The 15,032-nt window shown below is 46.1% G+C and overlaps 1 protein-coding gene across 5 annotated transcripts in view; it reads right to left on the bottom strand.

The window, feature by feature from the left end:
• Positions 1–12,447, bottom strand: part of EIF4E2 (eukaryotic translation initiation factor 4E family member 2) — a 40,057-nt gene extending 27,610 nt beyond the window's left edge. For 2 of the 5 annotated variants that reach the window (XM_061637523.1, XM_061637521.1), the window contains exons 1-3: positions 12,254–12,436; positions 6,209–6,323; positions 4,206–4,340 (exon numbers count right to left, since the gene is read on the bottom strand). In XM_061637523.1, the coding sequence (XP_061493507.1) occupies positions 4,206–4,340; positions 6,209–6,323; positions 12,254–12,273 (270 nt within the window). In that variant the 5' untranslated portion in view covers positions 12,274–12,436. Of the gene's footprint in view, positions 1–4,205; positions 4,341–6,208; positions 6,324–12,253 lie in introns of all 5 variants that reach the window. The other 3 variants (XM_061637525.1, XM_061637524.1, XM_061637526.1) reach the window with 3 other exon arrangements.
• Between the last annotated feature and the right edge of the window lie 2,585 nt (positions 12,448–15,032).

The following is a 15,032-nucleotide window of genomic DNA, read 5'->3' as shown; positions in this document are numbered from 1 at the left end:
CAGAGGAAAACATCAGAGGACTTTTCCCCAAGAACCCACCAATCTAACTTGCAGCAGGGGAGGCACCAGCCGCAGCCAGGGGGAGAGAGAGCAACAGAGGGAGGGGAGGAGCGGGTGAGGCTAGGGCAAGGAAGTATGAATGTGAACAAATGCTGCCAACTTGGGCTTCACTTGGGCAAGGAGGGGTGAAGACCTTCTGGCCTGCTTTTTACTGCATTTTAAAGGCTGCCGCTGCACTTGTCAGAGACATCTTCCAAATATTGCTTTGCACCCTCCAGGCAAGCGCTTTAAAACTGCACGTGATAGCTATGCTCTGCCTCCATAGGTAGAGGTAGTATGCTTCCAAATACCAGTTGCTGGAAACTGCAGGAAGGGAGAGTACTCTTGCACTCAGGTCCTGCTAGTGCACTTCCCAAGAGCAACTGGTTAGCTACTGTAAGAACAGGATGCTAGACTATATGGGTCATTGGCCTGATCCAGCAGGCTATTCGATTAAATTTATATCCTGCCCTTTCTCCCAGTAAGAGCTCAGAGCGGCAAACAGAAACACTCTAAAACATCTTAGAACAGACTTTAAAATATATTAAAACAAAACATCTTTTAAAAGAAGCTTTAAATAAATCTTCAAAAGCAATTCCAACACAGGCACAGATTGGGGTGAGGTCTCAACTTAAAAGGCTTGTTGAAAGGTCTTCAGTAGGTGCCAAAAAGATAAGAGAGATGGTGCCTGTCTAATATTTAAGGGGAGGGAATTCCAAAGGGTCGGTGCCACAATGCTAAAGGTCCACTTCCTGTGTTGTGCGGAACGGACCTCTTGATAAGATGGTATCTGCAGGAGTCCCTCCCTGCACAGCGCAGAGATCTACTGGGTATATAAGGGCTAAGATTATCTTTCAGGTATCTTGGTCCCATATATTCTGTATTGGGTTTTGACCACTGAGTCCAGGCAACAGTCCAGGGCTTGCACGGACTCTCCCAATTCAAATGTTACAAAAAAATAGAGCTGGGTATCATCAGCGTATTGCTGACACATTCACCCCAAATCTCATGATGACCACTCCCAGGAGTCTTATATACATGTTAAAGAGCATTGGGAACAAGATGGTACCCTGCGGCACCCCACAGCACAACTGCCAGGGGGCCAAAAGACAATCACCCTATGCTATTCTCTGAAAATGACCCTGGAGATAGGATTGGAACCATTGTAAAGCAGTGCCTCCAATACCCATCTCACCAAGTCGTCCCAGAAGGATACCTTGGTCAGTGGTATCAAAAGCTGCTGAGAGATCAAGTAAGAGTAGCAGGTTCGCACTTCCCCTGTACTTCTCCCAATGAAGGTCATCCATCAGGGTGACCAAGGCCAATTCAGTCCCATAACCAGACCTGAACCCAGACTGGGATGGGTCAACATAATCTGTTTCATCCAAGAGTACTTGCAACTGCTGCACCACAACCTTCTCAGTCACCTTCCCTAAAAAGAGGGTATTCGCAACCGGGTGGTAGTTGTCACAAACCAATGGGTTCAGAGTGGGCTTTTTCGGGAGCGGTCAGATCACCACCTCTTTCAGGGCATCTGGGACCACTCCCTCCTGCAACAATGCATTGACCACACCTTTGATCTACTCAGTCATAATCCCTTGGCAAGCTTTAATGAGCCAAGAAAGGCAAGGGTCAAGAGGACACGTTACTGGCTGCATCACAGCAAACACCTTGTCCACATCATCAGGCCGCATCAACTGAAACCATTCCCAAGAAGTTGCAGCAGACATTGCACTGGACGCCTCACTGGGGACTACAGTAGATGTGGATGAGGCATCAAGATTGCTACGGAGGCAAGCAACTTTACCCTCAGAGCCTTGAAAACAATTCACAGTGGGCCTCCGAAGGGTCTAAAACTTCATTTCCTGGAGCTGATGTCAACAGATCCCTGACAATATAGAAAAGCTCCACGGCATGGCTACTTGAGGATGCAGTGGTGGCAGAGAAGTGGGCCTTCTTTGCCGCCCTCACTGCAGGCGCAGTTATGATGTTTTACTTGTGCCCGATCAGCCTCACAGCCACTTGTTGCTCTAGCCATTGAGCAGCCTTTCATTGCCCTTAGCTCACTGGTATACTAAGTTGCAAACCAGGCTCCACAATGCCGGAGAGGGCGCTCAGGCCTGATGTGCCTCGTTGTTCCACAGTGTGACAAGGGCTTCACCGAGGTCACATGCTCTATCTACTAGGAACTCCCCCAGGGCATTCAGCAATCCAGTAGATTCCACTGGTCTCCGGGAGCAGACCACCATAATCTGTCCACCACCCCTGCAGGGGAGGATCAGAGCCATAAGTCTAAACATCACCAGGAAGTGGTCTGACCATGGCAATGGGGTGATATCCACTCCCCTATCTCCAGAACACCCCTTCCTCCATCTGGAGCAAAAACCAAATTGAGGGTGTGCCCTGCCCTATGCGTTGGGCCAGTGACAACTTGAGTCAGCCCCACTGTCATCATGGAGGCCATGAAGTCCCGAGTTGGAACCAGGGCTGTGGAGTTGGTACACCAAACCTTTGACTCAGACTCCTTTATTTTTCTACTGTCCAACTCCACCTAATATTGCTTCCAACTCCACAGGCCTTGAAAGCGCTGTAAATGTCTTTTTAAATTGGAAGCTCTCATAGGAGCATTTTTATCGCTGCCTGAATATGCGCTGATCTTGGCATCACAGCATTTGTCTTCATCTGGGTCCTGTGTCATACACTGACACACAAAATGTTTTCCATCTTGAGTTATGGTGAAATGCTCAACTACAGCTGACTTCATGGGAAGCTTCTTTGACATTTTGAATTTATATTTTAAAAAAATTGTCAATCAAAATTTATTTTGAAGCCGGAGTGGGAACATTTCTACCAACTCCGACTCCACCCAAAATTGCTTCCGACTCCACAACTCCGACTCCGACTCCACAGCCCTGGTTGGAACACTAGAGGCAGCCTCAGCATGAACACTGTAATCACCCAGGACTATTGTTCTGGGCTCCTTCAATACCATAGCTGAGATGGCTTCCTCCTGCTTGGTCAGAGAAGCTGCTGGGCAGCAGTGTGGACAGTACACCAGCAGCAACCCTAGTTTACTGTCTCCTTGGCCCGACACCAGGTGCAGGCCCTCACAGCCAGCTCCAAGACAGAGTGGTTTCCTGGTGACAGAGATGGAAGTTCTGTAGACCACAGCAACCCCTCCCCCTGTCCCTGCAGCCTGTGCTGGTGTTGCACTGAGTATCCAGGTGGGCAAAGCTGGGTCAGATCAACTCCTCCCAGCTCACCCACCCAGGTCTCAGTAATGCACACCAAACCGGCACCTTCACCCATGATCATATCATAGATGAGTGTGGTCTTATTGTGTACCGATCTGGCATTGAACAGCAGCACACCACAGGCTAGTGGGCACAGCAGATGATCAACAAGGAACCCGTCCACGAGTGGGAGCAAGGAACAAGGCATAGCTAGTCTTGCCTTCACCTTCTGTGGTAGCTCATTACCTCCCCATGGCTATACCTCCCTCTACCCATGATCACTGAAATTGGGGAGGCATCACCCATTTCCCTCCTTACTAAGACTCCTCCTAAACATGTGATGGACACAGCAAGAGCCCACCAATTCTTACGCATTTCAAACTGTTGTAACTTGCCCTGGGACCTCAGAGCAAAAGGCAGTGAAACTCATCCTCTAGGAATTGCTCCAACCCTTTTTTAAACTAATGGCCGTTGTCACATTTAGTGCTGTGCAATGAACTACTATCTACTGGCTGTGCAGAAGCTAGTGGCCTCTGCTTTATGAGAGAGGATAAGAAGGAAGAAATTCTCTCTGTCCATCCATTGTCCCCAGCGGCAGGTTTAGACTACCTCCCTATAAGGGGCAAGGGCACTCAGAATGCCCTTTTGGGCAAGCCTGTCTCTGATGGTACACATTTACGTGTTCTGAACATAAGCCATATATAGAGCTGCCCTTGGTTCCTCTACACCAGGACTGCCTGCTTGGGCTGACAGTGGTTTTCCAGTCTCTCAGGAAGGGAAAGGGTGCCAGGAATTGAACCTGAGATCTTATCCAGCCAGAGAACGTGCCCTATTGCTGGGCTATCTTCATGCTATCTTCTCAGGTCCAGATCACACACATCCCAAGCAGCATTGAATCCAGTTAAACGATAGAGAAGACAGAAATGCACTCACGGAGGCGAAGGTGCCAATTTGTTTGATGTTCTGTTCGTAACTCTGAGAGCTGGTGGGCCTCCCGGGTGTCCGTCTGGAGTACCAGAAGGTGTAATTATACTGCAGGGGGTGCTCAGCCGGCCCCGGAACCACAGCCTGTACGTGGAATTGAAACACTCATTTATCGTATGCATTTCTCTACAGAAAGACGTTCACAGCATTAGAAGCCCACCCGCTCCTGCCATCGCAGAGCGTGAAAGAACATTTTAGGCTCATTTTCTTCGTGAAATTCCATCTCTCTTAATAGCTTGAAACAGACCATTAGTCTGGCAGGAATTGACTATACTTCAAATAAGAGATTAGCAATCCTCCCTGCGCTTGAGTTTCTCCAAGCTGGAAGAGGACGAGCCCCATGAGGAACATTTTGTGTTTCTCAAAAGCAGCTCATCAGGAAAGGCCAGTTCATGAACTCTGCCAACATGCCTTTATATGTCTCCAATTGTTAGGGTAACTGATCTTCGCAGAAGGGGGGGGGACTCCTTTGAGGCAATGGAGAAATTTATCCCCCCTCCAAGGAGGGGAAAACAGATGGAATCAAAAATTCCAAGCAAACCAACGAAAAGCCAAATATTGGCAATGCACGCGTCATACCCACTGCATCCATGTTTTTACATTGCCAGGTCAAAATACTACTGAAACTCAGCTCCCAAATAAGAAGAGATGAGCCAGGAAAACCTGTTTTTTAAAAAATCCCCTTCCTTCCCCAGAAACAGCTGCAATGAAATGGCTCCAGGTAGGAAGTGGCGCAGCAAGGAAACCCTCCCTCCTGCCAGGGACGCCATCTTTGACTGCAGGTGGTGCAAGGGTCGGAAACCCTTATAAATAAATAAATAACCCTCATTTCCCTCCAAAGGCCCACTCCTATGAAGGGCAGGGGGACGACGTGTATGCTGAAGGGGGACCAGGAGGAATTCAATGGGTCTCTGTGAGTCATTTTTTGCACCTCAGCCACCCCCCTGCAAATGGGATCCTTGCCAGTGAGGGCCAGAGGATGGTCTCAGTTACTGCCAACAGTCTCCTTAGGTTCAGCATTGCGCTAGCACCAGTGAACTGCTTCCACTGACACCTATGTTGAAACGTAATGGAGTGCGCTTGGAGAAACTACAGCAGCAGAGGCCAGTGCTACTCCCTGGGTAATCCAGCCACTGAGATCTAAGCCTGTATCGAAAGGTACAGAGGGAAGTGGGCCAGTCGTTGTTATGCGCCCCAGTGCCAGGTGGGGTCAAGGCGGAGCTCCCTATAGGCCATTTTAACATCGGACAGTTCTAATATCAAATTTGCCTACTGCTAGGAAAAATGCCTGTCATTACAGGCCAGTAGCAAATTCATGCAGGAAGGCTTGTATATTGCAAGGCCTTTGGCAGGGAGAGGATACAGACCCCTGTCAGTGCAGCCTGGGATCTGCGCAGATGCCTCTCAATGTCAGGGACGCTGGGAAGGTTTGCCTTCATGACTAGTTTCCCTTGGGTGCACCATTTTCCCCGCAGGAACAAATGGCAGCCATGTGCTTATACAGGAGTCTGCAAAGGGGTGTCCTTGGGGAAAACAATTAGGATTTGGAGGCTCAGTTTGTTCCCTGCCTCTTGTGACTCCAGCCTTCAAGAATCATGCCTGCCCTGGTCTGAAAAGCTGTACCATGGGTTCTGTTCCTTGGTCACACCGAAGTGTGGCATGTTGGGAACTGGCATTTATAGGCTGGGTTTACACTTCAGGGAAAAGTACCGGCTCCAGAACTGTACAGATGAGTGGAATTGTACATGATCTGCAAAGCCAATTCTGCTTTCAGGATTAATGCTTATAAAGGGTTCATATGGCTTTCTTTAACAAGGAGGAGAATGGCATGAACACCAGGGAGGGTCTTGTACCAAAAATACTCTCCAGACCCTGGAACTATAGGCCGACGTTTCCCATCTCGGACTCGCCCACTGAACACGTCGGTCTACAATGAAGAGGAAAGAACGTACCTTCCGTTTTGTGCTACTCTGGGGTTTGTCTCTATCATTTTTTTCCTTCTCACCATCTTTCTGTGCGCCGTTCTCTTCATTCTGGTCATGATCTCCACTGTCATCATCCTTCAGACTAGCAAAGAAGGAAAAGAATCCACTGAAACCACACTGTTGCTGTTGCTTTGGGTTCAGGAAGATCCCAAAGGCCTGGCATATCAGGCAAGCCTTTGGGGAAAATGATTTTTAAAAGCAGCAAACAATCCGACACTGCACAGTCCTGTGAATGGGATGCCATCTTGGAAGAAGACCAAGCGCGACGGACTTGCGCTTCCTTGACTCTACCCTTCTTTGTACTGTCTGAAGTAGAATCTTTGCACCATTCCCCTGGACACCAAATCCTACAAGTAACAGTTTAAAGAGTTGGGTACGTTTAGCCAGGAGAAGATGAAGGAAAAACAAGATGTAGCCATCTTCAAACATCTGAAGGGCTGTCACACAGAAGATGGAGCAGACTTGTTCTCTGTTGCTTTAGAGGAAGTACGGGAAAACTGTGGCCTTCCAGCTGTTGTTGGACTCCGTCAGTCCAAGCAGCAAGGCCAGTGGTCAGGGCTGATGGGAACTGTAGACCAACAGCTTCTAGAGGATGGCAGGTTTCCCAGCCTTACTCTAGAGCAGCCTTTCCCAACCAGTGTAACTCCAGATGTTGTTGGACCACAATCGCCATCTTTCCTGACCATTGGCAATGCTGGCTGAGGCTGATGGGAGTTGTGGTCCAACAACATCTGGAGGCACACTGGTTGGGAAAGGCTGCTCTAGAGTACAGACTAAAACTGAAGGGTGAAAAATGCAGGGAAGGAGTTCAGCTAAACTTTAGGAGAAATTTCCTCATAGTAGAAGCTTTTTGATGGTGGTACAGACTGCTTTGGGAGTTGGTAGACTCTATTTCGCTGAAGGTTTTTAAGCAGAGCTGAATAGCCATGATATTGGGGATGCTGTAGTTGCAAAATTCCAGCACTGAGCAGAGGATTGGATTAGAGCAGTTGTTTCCCAACCTGTGGGTCATGACCCGGAAGTGGGTCTCAAACAAGTGGGTCATGGGCTGGTAATGCTTAACTTGCATGATGAATACCACTTACAACTTTTTTTTTTAACATATTATAACAGAGTGTTGACATTTGGAACCGAACATAAGCAAGGCTCAAGTCTTACATTTTAACACTTGGGAACTGCTCCCTGGTGGCAGAAAAGACCTACGGTCCAAAATTTCGTGTGACAATAAACTGATGGATCACCAAACCAACTAAATTTGGACTTGTGGGTCACCATACCAAAAAGGTTGGGAATCACTGGACTAGAGGACCTCCCTTCAGACTATGGTACTACTCTCAGGAGCTTGTGAATACCAATGCAGTGATAAGATCTGCATCTGTATTAGAACTGTTGATTTTGTTGTTTTCTCCCTTGTCGTTTGCTGCCCAGGGCTTCTTTGAGAGGGTGCCTGGTTAAAACTTTTGCTTCAGGATGCTTTTGCACCATGAATGCTTCTCTGACGTCTTAACTTTTTAAAATTTTGTACATCAAGTATTTTTATTGTAAACCACTTTGAGACGTAGATGGTGAAAAGTGGGATATACATTTGTAAAATATATAAAGGGTAGGACTAAAAAAGTAAGATGAGGACTCAGAAGCATGGAGAACAGAAACTGGACAGAGCGGGTCAAATGGTTGTGCCGGCTTCACAAGTTTTCCTTGCAGACTTGATGCTGAGTTAGCTACCTGCCCCCCGGTTTATGAGTTCTTGTTGCTCACTTTCTTTTTTAAATATAAGCAACAAGGAAATAACAATATTTTTTCCAATTGAGCACTCTTGCTGGAGCAGCCTTATAGACATGAGAATGCCTTTTCTTTGCCATCTTTTAAAAAAAGTCTTCCCTGTCACCAGTTTAAAACTGTAAACTCCTTGAAGCTAGGAATCCGTTTTAATAAAAATAAAGCACCATTATTGTTGCTGTTATTATCATCATCATCATCATCATCATCTAAAATGTATTCGACGCCTATCTGGCAGGACAACCTGTCACTCTAGGCGACATACAAAGGAATAAAAATACAAAAACAACATCAAAATATAAATCAACAGGTACATAATAAAAATACTGTTCACATAAGACCCCAAAAATCAGACCACCCCCTTAGCCACCTAACTGTGGCATGCGCATTGATGGCAGTGCGAAATATAGTTCCTTCTGCCTTAAAGCAGGGGCTCCCAAATTATGGTCCGTGGACCCCTAGTGGTCCGCAAGTTTAATTCAAGTGGTCCACGGCATGTCCGTATTAATTGTATTTGTGCTGCTTCTTTCATCTCTTATATGAATTGTAATACAATAAAATACAAAATATGAAATAAAAGAAGGAATACAAGTACAATTTAAAAAATCATATAGCATCAGCATCTAGCATAGCGCATTACAATTGCTGCAACAGACAGAAAAATCGTGAAGTGGTCCACCAAGACCATCAGCAATTTTCAAGCAGTCCGTGGAGGGAAAAGTTTGGGAGCCACTGCCTTAAACAGTCTCCAGTCAATCATCCATCCTGCCACCGCCCTCTTTCCTTCAGAGTTCTTTTTCAAAACATTCTGGTGCACAAGTGGGCCACTACACATCTATTGCTTTCTTTTACACCCTGCTACATCCCCTGTGCCACTTCTTTCCTATGACCTGCTTCCTTCCCCTGTACAGCAGCTTGCATATAATCTGTGCTAAATAATGGTCAGGTAGTTGTAGTTGCATGAGGTCTTAATACTGCTGTTCCACGGAGTTGTGCAGCACTTGAAAACCAGGAAAGTATTTTCTTATAAAGGGGAAGTGATTGTCTGCAATAAGAAACAAGAGGGTATCTTAAGAGTTGGCTAAAGATGACAGGTGAGGGTTTGAACATATAGGCTATTATCTTCCCCTATGTATCTCTTGGTAGAAGCTTTCCACCAGTTAACAGGTGCACAGCAGGCAGAAACAGACGAGGCACAGTGAAATCACCCCACCTCTTGATTTTTGCCTATAAAATGCAGAGCTGCTGCCAACCGAAAAGGTGGCAACACTTGAGATCAGTAACAGTGCAAAAGGATGTGAGATAAACTGGGAGTTGGTCCCTCATCACTATGGTTGCCACCTTTTTTCTTTTTTTTTGACCTGTTGGGGCTCCTGCACTGTAAACAATTGCATCTGTTCAGTATTCTACCTGTCATCTACTGTTCAAGGTAGAGGAGTCCTGCCAGGACAAATAAAGAAAAAAACAACCACCTCCAAGGTTTGGACAAGACAAACTACGTGCTATTGACACTGTTGAGTGGAGGAGGGTCACTCGAGACCCTCTTTCCTTTCCTTTGTTTTCTACCCAAATTAACATGCGCAGTTAGAGATAGGTGGGGTCGCCAGATGCAAAGGATGAAGGCACTGTTCATTCCAAGCTTGCAAGGAGCATCACAAAGAAGCCAGAAACTACTCTTTAAATTACGTTGATCCTTATGTTCACAGCTGAAGATTCCACAATCAGTCTCATCCAGCTGTCGCTGTACAAAGGACTGTGGTAGCCCTAATCAGAGAGCTGTGAAAAAGTGGGGTTTCACCACTAGCTAGTGAACTGTTTAGATGTTATGATGAATTAGGGTGGGGAACTAGGTCTGGCTAATGGGCCTTTAATTGTTTTAAACAGGCACAACTTCTCACACCCACTTGAGAAGATATACCAAAATTCCCCTCTTCTACATAATTACTGGTATCGTGCTGTCCTCCTTGGCATCTGCCTCTCCCAGACCTGTGGACTTCTGCAAACATTGTGCTACCACTGAACTATGGCTCCTTCCCAAACAAAACAGAGGCACCTTAAGGATAACAGATTTATTGTTGCATGAGCTTTCATGGTCTAGAGGCCCTTTGTCAGACGCTTTAGAAGGTTTATGCCATAATAAACATGCCAATCTTTAAGGTGCCAAAAAATTGTTTGTGTTTACCCAACACACCTCTGATCTACAAGCGCTTTGGGGAAAGAGCTGCCACCCAACTCTGTGTGGGTGGGGAGACGGCAATAGGGGTAGCGATCTTCAACAGAAAGTTCAACAACCACAGCAAATTACACTTCCTATAACCCATGACAGTCAAAATGGTACAAAGGCAATACATGTTTGTGATATGCCAAAAACTACTTTTTTCTACCAATGGATATTCACAATAAGGAAGGGTGGTATCACTCAGTGACAGAGCCACTGCTTTACATGCAGAAGGTCCCAAATCTGATCCCCAGCATTTCCAGGCAGGTCTGGGAAAGATTTCTGTCTGAAAACCTGTAAATAAACTGACAAAAAGGAGAAGATTCCACAAAACAAATGCAGAAAAGGAGTCAGTATAATGGAATGCAAAAATGAAAAAACGACAAGCACTAGGGCATATCACTATAACATAATGCAAACAAGTGTACAAATAGCCAAAATATGAAAATCACAGCAGACAGTAAATAATGCTACAGACACCAATAAAGTGTTAACACTGTAATACCAATGATGCAACACAGACAAATATTACAAACCGCCTAAATATAATACAGTTCAAAATAAGCAGTAAAATATGCCACGATAGCCAAAATTTATGAAATATAACACTATGATTACAATAACCATAAGCAGATAATGCTACAATGGCAGCTATTCCAGACTGTAAAAACTGTTTCAATGCTTCCTCAGATATCACTGTTTCACAGATTCTTGAATCAGCGGCTGCCCTTGATTTTCCCACAAAAATAATCAACATTCTCCACTGGAGAAAATGCAAAATATTCCCAGGAGAAAGTGATCTTCAAGAGACTGGCTCAAACATCATCTTCTTATGAGGGGTAATTATCCCTCATAAAGGATGAACAAACAAACTTTTATTGGAAGAAAAACTAAACGTTGCTCTAGTGTTATATTTCATTGCTTTTGACTATTGTGGCTTATTTTATTGTTTGTTGTGAACTGCATTGTATTTAGGCAATTTGCAACATTTGCCCTAGTGCCTTGTCTTCCCATTTTTGCATTCCATCATACTGGGTACTGACTCCATCCTTGCGTTTGAAAATCTGGAAAGCCACTGCATGTGTGAACTGCGGGTGGGCAGACGTCAGCTCAGGATCGACTAGCAGATCTCCGGATGATTTGAGTAGATCAGTAAGGTTTCCATCTCCCAATTATAGGTATTTGTACATGTATATGAATAGCATTTAAAAAAAAGGCACTCTGATCCCTCAGTTAGGCTGTTAGAATCCCTGATCTGTGGAAACTTTACACATAACTGCAAGAGGGTAGACTCTGACGTCCTAGTAAACAAAACAAAGTAGATCCCACAACTCTGAACTAGACAGACTATACGGCAGCTTCAATGGACCCTCGTGCGGAGGAGCCATACCTCAGGGACAGGGCACACGATTTGGAAATGTGAACTGCTTGGATGTTATGATGGACTAGGGGTGGAGAGTCCTCGAGGTCCCTTGGCTCAATCGCCAGCATCTCCAGGGTAGGGCAGGGAAAGCTTCTTGGCTGAAACCATCAGGGGTGGCAGTAGCCAAGCTTGCGCCCTGTAGACCTTGTGGGACTCCGACTCCCATCATCCCTCACCAGTGGCAAGCCTGGCTGGGGCTGACGGGAGCTGTAGTCCAGGAACAGCTGGCGAGCCCCACGCTGGCTTCCCCGGCGGAGACAACACCGAGCGCACTTTCTAGGAGGCAACCGGTTTTATACGCAGAACGAGAGAGAGAGAGAGGCTGGGAGTGAGCAGCTGCTATGGAGGAGGCCTGCAAGGGGGGCGCCTGCGCCCTTAAGGGGAGGAGGGAATTTCGGCGGCGCAGCTTCTCCCCCTACCCCGAGGGACAAGAAGGAGGAGGCGCCTCGCGGTGGGCGGACAAGCTGGCTTGCTGCTTCCTCCACTCAGCGCCAGCCCCTTCGCAGAGCACAACGGCAGTTGGGGAGAGAGGGCGAGGGGAGCAGTTTCACGCGAGGACCCCGCCGAGAAGGCCGCAGCGCTTTGGACTCACGCGTCGAATTTGTTGTTCATCCTCTTCGGTGACTCCCTCGCAGCCGCCTCGCCTCAGTCCCTGCCCGGCTACTTCCGCTCGGCCGCCTCCGCTGCTTCCATAGACACACAAGCAGAGGCAGACCTGCGAAACAAGCAGACGCCCAGTCCTCACTTCCGGCACGGCGGAACTGTTCTCCTCGGAGGCGGTTTTCGGTCGGATTACTCAGCTGGGGCTCGCCTCCCTGTCACGTGCCCGAAAATCTTGAGAGAGTCGCAGCCGACTGCGATTCTCGATGGGTGTGTAAAGCGTCGCTCTGTATCACGGGTATCTCTATGGTGGAGGCTCTCTACGTGCTTGGCATTCAGAGATAGGAAAAGGATAGAGAGAACGATTTCAATTGTTCGTATAGGGCACTTCCTGGTTCACATCGAGGAACCGTTTTTAAACGTCCTCAGGGATAGATGGGAAATCAAAGGGAAATGCTAGATTTTAGCGTAATTTTGGTGGAGCGCCGGCTCGCCCCCCAACAAAAAAAGCATCTTAAAAGGTAGCAGTAAACAGGGGACTGCTACTTCATGTGATACCTTTTAAGAAAATCAAGCCCCCTTTTTGCAGCTGAAAGCATGCTGTAGCTGAAAGAACGTGACTTCCCCCAGAGAGTCCTGGGAACTGTAGTTTCCTAAGAGTGCTGGGAATGGGAGCTCTGGGAAAGGTAAACTATTGTTCCCAGGATTCAAGGGTGGTAGTGACGGAATGTACCCTCTAGGATGCACACCTTAATGTGGTGAGGGGGTTTGCGAGTGTTGAAGAAGCTGAGGGCAATGCCATTGGGAGTCTAGACCAAAAGAGGCTAGACTCCTAGCAGGGGCACCCAAGGTGGAATGGTCAAAGCTGAGATACCAGACTAAGATGCCTCCAAACTCAGAGGAAGGCAATGGTAAACCACCTCTGAATATCTCTTACCATGAAAACCCTATGAACAGAGTATCCAAACTGCAACATGAGATAGTGCTGGAAGATGAGACCCCCCAGGTCAGAAGGCACTCATCGAGCTACTGGGGAAGAACAACGGACAAGTACGAGTAGCGCTGTGACTAATGACACTGCTGGGTCAAAGCCAAAAGGAAGCCCAGAGGCTGAAACACACAGATGTGAAAGGAGAGTCCAGTGTTGTACGATGTACACAATAGGAACATAGAATGTGAGAAGCATGAATCAGAGAAAGTTAGAAATTGTCAAACAAGTAATGAAACGTATCAATCTTACAATACTTGGCGTGAGTGAATTAAAATGGACGAGAATGAGACACTTTCAATCAGGCAACTACAAAATATTTCATACAGGAAATGATATATTAAGAAATGGAGTTGCTCTAATAACGAGAAGTGATGTAGCAAAAGCAGTTAGGAGCTATATTGCAGGGTCTGAGCGAGTGACACCAATGAGACTTAATTGGAAACTTATCGACATAACCATCATCCAGGTCTATTCTCCAACGGCAAACACAGAAGAGGAAATGGAGAGATTTTAGTAGAAGTATTTATTTATTTATTACATTTATACCCTGCCATTCTTTTCCTGAGAGAACCCCAAGGCAGCTTTACATTTATTTATTTAATTTATTTATTTTATTACATTTTTAGACCGCCCTATAGCAAGAAGCTCCCAGGGCGGTGTACAGCATAATAAAACAGGTTAAAATACAAGTGGATATAGATACACAATAAAACATAATTTAAAATTTTCAATTTTAAATTCAAATTTTAAAATTTTTAAAATGCCTGGGCGAAGAGGTAGGTCTTTACCTGGCGCCGAAAAGATAACAAAGAAGGCGCCAGGCGTATCTCATCAGGGAGGGCGTTCCATAGTTCGGGGGCCACCACTGAGAAGGCCCTAGCTCTAGTTATCGTTCTCCGTGCCTCCCTATGCGTTGGGACACGGAGAAGGGCCTTCGACATCGAGAACATATGGCAACATATGGTTCCCAGGCGGTCTCCCATCCAGGCACTGACCACACCTGACCCTGCTTAGCTTCAGCAGGGAGCTGGTCTCATGTGCCTTCAGACCATAGCCTAGGAGTAAGAAGTACAGGAAGAAATTGACCACACACCAAGACAGGATGCTCTGATAATCATGGGGGACTGGAATACAAAAGTAGGGAACAGAGAAGAACTAGGAATTGTGGGGAAATGGGGCTTGGGAGACAGAAATGAAGCAGGAGAAAGACTTACTGAATTCTGTGAAGCCAATAGGTTGTTTCTTGCAAACACATTTTTTGAGCAACCAAAAAGATGACTGTACACGTGGACATCACCAAATGGTCAATATAGAAATCAAATCGATTATATCACTGGAAGCAGAAGATGGAGAAGTTCTATACTTTCTGCAAAAACAAGACCAGGAGCAGACTGCAGTACAGATCATGAACTGGTAATATCAAAAGTCAAAGTGAAGCTAAAGAAGAACCACAAAGCAATCATAATGCCAAAATACAATTTAAATAACATCCTAGAAGAATTTAAAGATCAAATAAGGAACAGATTTGAGGCTTTAAACCTACCTGATAGAGAACCAGAAGAACTATGGAGTGAAGTCAGAGACATTATCAGGAAAGAATGCAAAAGGACAATATCTCTAGTTAAAAAGAGAGAAATACCTCAATGGATGACTGACAAAATTCTTAAAATGGTTAAAGAGAGAAGGAAAGCAAAAGCAAGAGAGACAGAAACATGGTTAGAACCCTAAATGCAATAATACAGTGACTAGTACATAGGGACAAAGAGAACTACTACAATGA

This window comes from Rhineura floridana, chromosome 7 (genome assembly GCF_030035675.1).
Source record: "Rhineura floridana isolate rRhiFlo1 chromosome 7, rRhiFlo1.hap2, whole genome shotgun sequence".
Classification (NCBI taxonomy): Eukaryota; Metazoa; Chordata; class Lepidosauria; order Squamata; family Rhineuridae; genus Rhineura; species Rhineura floridana.
The sequence above is the reverse complement of the archived record's forward strand: the minus strand, read 5'-3'. Positions and strand labels throughout refer to the sequence as shown.